Source organism: Scatophagus argus, chromosome 8, assembly GCF_020382885.2.
Source record: "Scatophagus argus isolate fScaArg1 chromosome 8, fScaArg1.pri, whole genome shotgun sequence".
Classification (NCBI taxonomy): domain Eukaryota; kingdom Metazoa; phylum Chordata; class Actinopteri; family Scatophagidae; genus Scatophagus; species Scatophagus argus.
In genome coordinates, this window is record NC_058500.1 from 14,976,537 (window position 1) to 14,986,440 (window position 9,904).

At 40.7% G+C, this 9,904-nt stretch overlaps 1 protein-coding gene across 5 annotated transcripts; it reads right to left on the minus strand.

The window, feature by feature from the left end:
• Positions 1-3,863: 3,863 nt before the first annotated feature.
• tardbpa (TAR DNA binding protein a) lies at positions 3,864-9,635 on the minus strand. 5 transcript variants are annotated; one of them, XR_006844098.1, is made up of 7 exons: positions 8,832-9,635; positions 7,027-7,190; positions 6,746-6,886; positions 6,353-6,523; positions 6,182-6,266; positions 5,226-5,372; positions 3,864-4,479 (listed from the first exon to the last, which is right to left on the minus strand). XR_006844098.1 is itself a non-coding variant. In XM_046396931.1 (6 exons), exons 1-6 carry the CDS (start codon positions 9,070-9,072, stop codon positions 5,278-5,280), a joined length of 933 nt encoding a protein of 310 aa, XP_046252887.1. In that variant the 5' UTR covers positions 9,073-9,635; the 3' UTR covers positions 4,553-5,277. The 5 variants fall into 5 exon arrangements, 2 of the variants coding, with proteins under 2 accessions (XP_046252887.1, XP_046252886.1); XR_006844097.1 differs by having other exon boundaries at positions 6,146-6,266; XR_006844096.1 differs by having other exon boundaries at positions 5,226-6,266.
• Between the last annotated feature and the right edge of the window lie 269 nt (positions 9,636-9,904).

Consider the following 9,904-nt stretch of genomic DNA (forward strand, 5'->3'; position numbering starts at 1 on the left):
ACGCTCACAACTAGGGGCAATGTAGAGCAGCCAGTTAACCTAATGTGCATGTTTTTGGGATTGTGGGAGGAAGGGGGAGAACCCGGAGAAAACCCACGCAGGCACAGGGAGAACATGCAAACTCCACGCAAAAGCACACAGACTGGGATTTGAACCTGGAACCCTCTTGCTATGAGGCGACAGTGCTAACCCACACGGAAAGAAAATAATAAAACATATGTTTTTTATCTATGCCACATATATTTTCCAACATATGTGCACATATTCGAAATTGGCTCCCTACATATATGTCCTTCAACTATATGTACATATATGTGTCCATATATGGATATACATGTACATATATAGCTTCCAACAAAAAAGAGGAAAAACTTTTATGAATGTAAACAGTGGCCAGTCGCATGGAGATACCAGGATCAGCCGAGGTCCTTGGCTTTGCTTCTACGTTGGAAATGAGGAAAATCTCAGCTCATCGTTTGTTTTTACCAAAGCGAACACGTGAACCATTGCGGCAGTTAACATCACAGCACGTTTGCACCATGTTTTAACTTGTTTAAACAAAACAACAGAACACGAGCAGCTACTCTGCAGCCAGAGTAAACACACTTTCAGTTGCCCGCAAAGCCCACAATGCATTGCGGTTTTCCCACTCTGCTACATCACACTTTCGAGCCCTATAGCCTCCTAAGCCGGGTGTCTCGGTTCGGATTTACGAGTCGGTAGTTCGCCCGTCGCCGCAATATGGATCGAATATAAGCATTATGTATGGAATATATGCACCTGACTGTGGCATATATGTGGATATACATAAGTCATATATGACACATATATTTCATATATATCCACATATATATGACCCTAAATATGGCATACATGCAACATATATTCTGCATATATTTGGATATATGTTCATATATTTCCTTTCCGTGTGGGATCCACTGCACCACCGTGCCACCCAGGCAAAATATCATAATATAAGATCAGGTTCCAGTGGAGTGTGTTTTAAGAAACAACGTGAAACCTGACTAAAACGTAAGCTACACCTTTTAGCACTCTACTCCCTGCTGTGCTCTCTAATGCCTTGCCAGGAGATTCCAAGCTGTACTGCCAGCTGCTGAAATAAACAGTGCTGCTTTTCACCCCTGTATCTAACAGGAGTGTGTCACAGCTGCTGTTACACCTGCTGCTGAACAGTAAACAAAGCCTCACCTCAGTGCACCTGTTCTGAGACAGCTTTGCTGATTGCCAGGTTAATGTCTACGTCAAGCTTCTATCTTCTATTCAGCCATCCAGGGAAGCTTCAAAGACCTCCTTGTTTGACACCACATTTCAGAGCTTTGATCCTGAAGGGGAACACAGCAGAACAAACAATGTAAACACTGTCATTCATATGCTTAACTACAATACACTTCAAATACCATGAACGGGCCGCCTCATTATACGACTGAAGTTCACCACTGTTGGCCTGCTACTCTCTTACTTGGATGCATCCCATTGGATAATGTTCCTATCCCCTTTCTCTAACGCTTAATTAATTTAAAGGGCAGAACATTTTGTACAATTAGAGGCCCTGTATTCTTAATGAGGTCTGATGCCAAATAGAGGTTGCATTAGAGCACAAGAGGTTATTAGAGCTCAGTGCAGGTGGAGGACGAGGTCGCTGAGTCATGTGCAGACTAAGCAGGCGACACCAGACAGTACAATGACGCATAATGAATCAGGAGGAGGCTGCACGACAGATCCAAATGTATTTCATCAAGATCAAACGCTCTCTACTCACTGCGTTTCCAAAAATAAACAATATCATTTAACCAGTGGATTTTTTCATGAAAACAATCAAAACCAGCAGTGCTGTCCGAGCTTACTGGTTCCTAATGGTGATGTGAATGTTTAAAAACTGAAACTATATACTAACATTTCCTAAAACTGTAAATATGCACTGTAAATTTCAATTAACTGAAGTGGTCATAAATACTGCATTTGTTGGAAACTTTAATCACAGATTTGCGTTGCTACGTTGTCCCAACAGTCTGTGTGCCTGATCATATATTGCTCATTATGATGAAGGAACACGTCACCAATTTGTGACAACAGCGGGGGTCTATGGGCGAGAGCAACAGCATCTATCAGGTTTTAATTGCACAGCCGATACTTTCTATTAGTAGGATCAGCTTTTGATTTTGATCATTTCATCTGGCTTCCTGACAAGAAAGAAAACACAGAATAACACCAAAAGTACACTAACTGTGCAACCTTAAATCAGAATAAAGCAAAATGTGACCATACCTTAAGTTCTCTGTTCTGAAGATTGACAAACAAACATCACTTTACACAGATAATTCTGTCTAGACTGCATTTAACAAATGAGGATAAATATGGACATGACCAAACTGTGCGCAGGTTCACGGACACTCACTTAGTATTGATGATCTTAGCTTCGATGTCAAATGAATCGGTCACAAGGGCCTAAATATCAGGCGGTGGCAGCGGTTAAACTTCAGCACACAGAACACAGCTGCCATCACAAGAGGGAGTCCAGGAAGATCCATCTGATCTTCACTGCGTCTGCCCTCGGACATATTATTCATACTCTCCCATCAGTGACAGCCAACGACTGTCACACAATCAAGTGAGCTCATAGTCCTCATTTAATCCGTTATTGTGAGCACATTAGAGGTTCAGCTTTAGTAATATCCTATTTACAAATTTGGCACCTTGAATTAGGCCTCACTGCCCGTATGTACGCATCCTTACTTGAACGAATTTTTTTTTCCATTAAAAACTGCAGAAGGGTCAGAGGAAGGTAAAGCAGGTGCTTCTGTGAATGACAGTTTGTGTTCATGGATGCAGGTGAAGTACCTTAGCGGCAGAGAGGACCCTCAGACACGACACCGCATCCCGGGACACACCACCCTGCAAGAGCATCTTCTGCAGCAGCTTCCCAGCCTGCTAGGAGTGGGAGAAAGCATGTCAGTTCGCACTGGGTAAAAGGGATGCTTGTGGCCCATGTGTCTGCATTATCTTTGATGCAAGACGTGAATGGCTGTCACAGACTTGTATGAAATTTATTATTTAGTACTACTTTTTGATCTTCAAATAAATGAGACTGATCAGGACTTGATTGTGTCTTACGCAACAGCAAGATTTAAAATTCAGGTTATAACTACATATTTAGAATCAGCTCCTCCTTTTCACATTTTTAAATTATGTTGGTCAGCCCTTTAATTTGGTGGTACAGACTAATACAAAGATCTTATGAACTGTCCATTTAATGTTTTTTTATGTTCAAATAAATAAATAAATAATAATAATAATAATATTCCTTTTGACTTTCTTGTTTTCTAAATTATTATTTAAGTGTTTTTCATAACATTTGGAGTTGATAACATCCAGCAGGAATATATTTTAGGTAAGCATAGTATAAATGTGCTCTACAAGCCTCTTTGACTGGGCAACCCAAAGCAACGTCTGTGGCACTTTCAGCAACACAAGTGGTCTTCAACTGCTGTGTAAACAAATCTCCATAAGCACAGAAAACTCCCACAGCCCTTCACAAATTAATGTTATTAAGTATATTATTTCTATAAAGGACTACTTGGGAGTGTTGTCTGACAAGCTAATATAAAATAACACAGTATGCACCACAAACAGGCAGAACATTAAAACTACACCTGACTATCAGCCACTATCAACACAACAAAGTGCAGGAAACTTAAAGCACATTTTCCACCAAATGACCAAACTAGAGCTTCCATATGAAACATGAACGATTGAATAAGGGGAATGAAAAATTCTAAAAATAAGAGCTAGATGTGGAGCCCAGTTAGAAAAATACTTATATTAATCTACATTGAGAGACGACAGATGATCAAAAACTCAAAACCTTTATTTTTAAACCGCAATACTAAAATATTTCAGTACAGAAACTGTAAATTCCTGCTGGCATGTTCAATCAGTTGCTGAATTCCCTTTAAAAATCACTCAACTCATACATTCCAACCACTTTACAGTCAAAGTAAAGAAAATAACAAGAACACAGACTGCCTTACTAAAATTCTTTTAGATCACATAAAAAAAAAGACCAGTTAATACTTTCATAAGTTATCAGTGACTGTTAGGACGACAAAGAATCAAGCATTTACTGACAGAAATCCATGTTTTAGATTTAAGGCAGGCATTTCACAAATTTAGAAATCAGTAAGTATGATCACTGTCAAACTGTGTCACTTTGGTCCTGTCTGTAACATTTGTAGGTATATACAAATACCTCAGCCCAATTAAGTATGGTCCACTCTAAATTTCATTATGGGATGGTCCGAGGTTTCTTGCTACTGAGGTGAAGAAGATCCCTTTCAGGATTAAGGCAATCGCGCAGCAATGTTGGTTTTTGCCGGCCCACCCAACAAAGTCTTCAGCTTCTCCATAACTGACTCCAACCTGGATTCAGACGAAAATCTGGGCTGTCCATGTCCAGGGTCCCTATACATGTGAATTAAAGTGTTGGCATTTCAATTAATGTAAAGTCAAAAATAAGTCACTGTCAAGTGTATCATACCTAGTCAAATTCAGTTTTATTTCAGACTTCCCTTTGATTCACAAAACATAGAAAATGCATTCGTAACCACTTCGAACACAAACTTTCAATGGGAAACAATGTCAAACATTCACCACATCAACCTCTGAGTTCACTTGCAAACCTGCAGCACACTTTCAGTGTTCTCCCCCATACAGACTCCAGCACAAAGTCACATTTTCACACAGAGAGGGTGGTAACAAGGAGAAAATAAAGCACACAACCAGACACAGCATTCACGTCAAATCAGACAGCAAGCAAAAGCTACGAAAGAATACAAATACTCATAGCACTTGACATTTCACCGTATTTTAAAGAATTGAAGTTGATAGAAAACGATGAGAGAAAGCAGAGACCGAAGGGATCTCGAGATGCAATAAATGTCCTTGTGATGACCATTAGGAACACACTCGTACTTGCTTCTTCCTCTCACACTCGCACAAAGCCACAGGTTCTTCTCAACTCTTGCAGGCATCTGTCTCTTTAAATGATATTTGCACACAGTCCTTCTCACACGTGCTTTCTTGCTCTCCCGTTCGCTCACTCTCACTCTGTCCAACACCAATCCCACTCACTGATCTCGAAAAGTGACAAAAGCAGACACGATTTCTATATCCATAAAAAGGGGAGAGGAAAAAAAGACAACACCCACCGTCTAACACAGTATATGCAGAGTGAAGCTGTGTTCTTTGATGACAAAGCATTTACACATGGGAAGAGGGGAACTGATAGTGAGATCTGTCGAACATTGCTGCCAATGAGGCGATTCCTCCCGGGAAATTGCGAAAGACTTGGTGAACTGCAGAAGAGATTTTGATGAAGGCGTTTCCAAAAGACGTCAAACAAAAAAAAAACAAAACAAAACAAAACAAAAAGATGCAATCAACTGCATACACATGTAATTATATCAAGCCTATTTCACAGGTGGCTGAGGGGGCTCTCAAGATACTCGTGCATGTTTGTAAATATTTATCTTGCATGCACAGTGTAACATTTTCTCAAACACAAAAAAAGGAGTGTGTCAGTTTCCACTCACAAACTTTTCACCCATTCAAAGCATGACTACATAATCAGTCACACGCAAGTATAAATTTTCTCTTTCACAAAATAAAAAGGCAGTGTATCTTTAAATAATACAAACATAAGATATAAGCAGTTCCCCCAAGTAGGCATACTTACCAGATTAACCTAATAGCAACAGAACAGCTCAACTCAAAGCTATCTACATTCCCCAGCTAGAAGACTTTGACTCCATAGAGTTGCCAAAGCCGGAGCTGAAGCCACTGCTGGAGGCGGTATTAGTGCCTGCAGCCCAACCAAGGCTAGCTGAGCTGGGGCTGCTGTAACTGGTGCTGGCAGAGCTATAGGTCTGGTCTCGGGTCGTAGTGGCTGTGCCTGCTGTCGTGGTAAGACCCTGCTGGTTAGCCAGCATGCCCATCATTCCCCAACTGCTCTGCAGCGCTGCCTGGGCAGCAGCCACCATTGCTGGGTTAAGACCGAGAGCCCCAAAGTTAACCCCGCTACCGCTGCCTAGCCCACCACGATTACTGCCATAGCCCTGACTGAACCCACCAGCCCCAAACCGCCCTCGATCCATCATTTGCCTACTATTATTGTGTTTGGGCTCAGCATTGGAGATGTGCACACTGACGCCTTTGATGATCAAGTCCTCTCCACACAGGGCTTGGGCAACCTGAGAAAGGAGAAAAGCAGAAGATTACCATTGCAGCCATTAGTACGCTGTAAATTAGTAAGTTCAGTCAGTTATGGTGTTCTCACCTGGTCATCTGCAAATGTGACAAAAGCAAACGCCCGGAAAGGTTTGGGAATAAAGACATCGGTGACTTCACCATACTGCATGAAGTACTGCCTCAGTTCATCAGTTGTCATGTCTTCTGTACAGCGGCCAACAAAGATTTTACGGCTCCGCATGGGCTCATCAGGACACGCCTGAGAGAACAGAGCGCCACAGCGATAAATAAGCATGATGTTTCTGACAAATTCAGAATCAGTTTTCCAACATAAACAACGACGTTATTTCCTCCTTCAGTAAGAAATCCTTGAGTCCACCAATTTCTTATCAAATGATTCTTGACTGAAAGACCATATGAATTTATTTATGTGATGGGGTTCTTGACAATATTCTACACTGAAAATGGTGCCTAAAAATACCTTTGAGTTGGGAAGCTTGCAGTCACACCATCGCCCATCAATCATGTGTCTCTGAGCAATCACTTTGGTTTGAGTCTCATAGTCAGTGAACCGGACAAACCCAAACCCTTTTGAGTTGCCAGTCTTTGCATCCCTCTTGACCTGAAGTGAACATAAACAAAATGTAACCTTCATTGCCAATTTTAACTGAATCTGATAGATAACAGAAAATCCTCATTACACTCTAAACCCAACAAATAAATGTGGACAAAAATAATCAGAGCTAAACGAAAAACCATTACCTGCACCATAATGACTTCACCAAAGGTAGAGAAATAATCTTTCAGGTCTTGCTCTGTTGTTTTCCATGGCAACCCAAGGACAATGAGATCTGATGTCTTCTGAAAGCCCCTTTTTATTTTCACAGCTGAGGCAGTGTCTATCTCATCCATCTTTCTTTTGTTATCTGGGAAGAAATGAGCTGAAAGGTCAAACAATGACCCCGTGAAATCTTCACTGTCCAGTGACACCTCAACATTGTTTCCAAATCCATAAACATTAATATGGTGCTTCAACAGCTCCAACTGTTCTTCTAAAGTTTTCCACAATCTGACTGTTGGGGAGTTGCCCCAATCCAGCCACTACACTGTTGGAGAAGGCAAGCACTGGTGTTGAGAGGTCATTCCAGACTTGTTTGATGGGTTGAATTCTGGGCTCTGTGGACACCAATCAAGATTTTTCACATGAAACCCAAAAAAACAAAAAAAAAAAACATTTCTTGATGGACCTGGCTTTGTGCTTGGGGGAAACTGTCATATTCAAACAGGAAGAGGAATTACCATTGCCACAAAGATGGAAGTATGCTATCGCCCAAAGACTAACTGCATATTGGAGAATTAACATTTCTCCTAGATGGTATTAAGGGCTCAGATTCCGCTGCAAATTTATGAAGTACGTACAGTGAAACAGGAGAATACAACAAGCCACTAGTTCAACCTTTTTGTCAGTTTTGGTGCTACTGAATTTGACTACAGTATTTTAAGAGGTGTTTCGAATATTAATATTTTAACCACATCATTTATAACAGTGTAGTTATATTTAATATCATAAACTAGACGTAGACCGATGAATCTGTCTGGAACTCGGCTCAGATAGAGACCGATCGCTGTGTAAGCTCCACCAGTTAATTTCTCAACTGGGATTGCTGACTTGCTGATCCAGATTTAATTTTTATATATACTGTATATACTTATTATCGTGTTGAGTTAGATGTTCAGTTCAACACTTGTTCAGTCTCTAATAAAGTCAAACACTGTACATTTCAAAAACCGTCAAATATTTCTTGTGGAGGTTTGTTCTTCTTGAAGCCAACGCCTACTTTGGGCTAACTTACAAATGGGCACACGAAATTGTTCACATCTGGGTTGAAAATCTGAGAACCATTTACTTATTAAATACTGATATTGTATTGGTTTTAACAGAAAAAAAGTGCCGTCACCTCCATCTGACAGATTTACAACAGTGTTTGTGGACAGGTTTTTTTATGGATTATATGGCACTTTTGGTCAATCCACAAGGAAGATGATGAAAGCTCAATTCATCTACATAATAGATTTGCTGATCCCATAAGACCCAACCTGCAGCTTCAGATCCTCGAGTGGGGCCCTTCTGGTCATTCAAAAGTCAAGGTTTACGACTAAATGTGACCAGGCTTTTGCTGTCAGGGCCCCTCGGCTTTTGAACAACCTGCCCAAGGATATAAAGCTTGCAAAGTCAGTATTTCCTTTTAAAGCACTTCTCAATAGATTGGCTTTCATATGATGTTGTCTTCCATTTTTACCTCTCTTTATTGGTTTTAAATTCTATAGTTCCTAGATTTATTGCTATTTACCTTTGCTGTCCTTTTAATCTTTAATTTTCAACCTTCTACATCTATTGTTAACTAATTGTTAACAGTCTTAACTATTTTTGTTCTGTTTATTGCCTTCTGATTGTGTATGTATGTGTTGGCTTTGTTTTAAATTGTTAAACACTTTGGAAACCTGGTTTTGGAAAGGTGCAATATAAGTTATTATTATTATTGTTCTTATATACACCAACATCTCACCTTTAGGGTAATTGACGACATACACCAAGTTTCCCCAGTCGTTTTCAGGTGCATACAGGACACCCTCCAAAAGCCGGACTCCCCTCATGCACTGGGACTCAGGGTTCCTGTACCGCAGCCCGCACGCCCCTGGAAACTGTGCTGCTACCGATGACAGTAAAACAGTCCCGTCATCCTCTGAGGGGATCTCCATGGGCTCTTCGTTTTCGTCCTCAGCCACACGAATGTACAGCTCTGACATGGTTCTAAATGACCGAGCGTTGGTCTCAATGGAATCAGCTCAAGATTCTCAAGTTACAAGTAAACACCTTAATGATGCACGCGAGTTTGCAGAGTCGATCCTCGCTGAAGTTCACTTTAGTTAGCTGGGTGACGCAACTCAAATGCAATGACAGTCAAACGCAGACACACAAGCTATGTGAAACGCAAACACTCATCCCACAACTCTCTGGCATTTAATACCTTTCAGCCATGAATACTTTAAGTTAAGTGTTCTTCTCCGCTTACAGCATGCGTAAACAAGTTAGCCAGCTAGCTAACAAGCTAGCAAACTCAAGACAGCTTGAAAAATGAATGACCACCCTGTTTCGCGCTATTTTAACTGTCAACACATACACTAGTCCTCCTCTTGTCAGTGTACGCGTGTCCCGGAACTGGACGTAAACACCAACACCGACAAGTTATCTTATTCGGTGAAATTTCAGTACGAAATCGTAAGACCGAAGTGAATATTTACAGCGCTACACAGCTAACCCCTCTAACCTCAAGCTAGCTAACAAAATGGCTGCGCCTCTTGAAGCAATGACATCATCTAGTTGGGAGGGCTCACTGTTTATTTTTGTAGGGAGGCCAAAAGTTATAATTAAAAACATGTAGTTAATAGCTTGTCTTCAGGCCTCCATTCTCTATTTAACTTTTTATAATTTAACTAACGCGTGTATGATTAATTTTTGTCAATGTTGTTGTATTTCATAATCAGCAATGGACAAAGTTTAAAGCTAGTGATTCACCCTTTGAAGTCTAACCATGAAGATTCACCTTAAAACCCTAAACAAAAGGTGCGCACTGAGAAA

What these genes read in the sequence shown, in the direction of transcription:
- tardbpa (XM_046396930.1), bottom strand. Translation starts at nt 9,072, where the DNA reads ATGTCAGAGCTGTACATTCGTGTGGCTGAGGACGAAAACGAAGAGCCC. An exon ending in GTGAAGTCATTATGGTGCAG is followed by an intron (nt 6,887 to 7,026) that starts GTAATGGTTTTT and finishes TGTTCACTTCAG; the next exon opens with GTCAAGAGGGATGCAAAGAC. An exon ending in TCACATTTGCAGATGACCAG is followed by an intron (nt 6,267 to 6,352) that starts GTGAGAACACCA and finishes CTCCTTTCTCAG; the next exon opens with GTTGCCCAAGCCCTGTGTGG.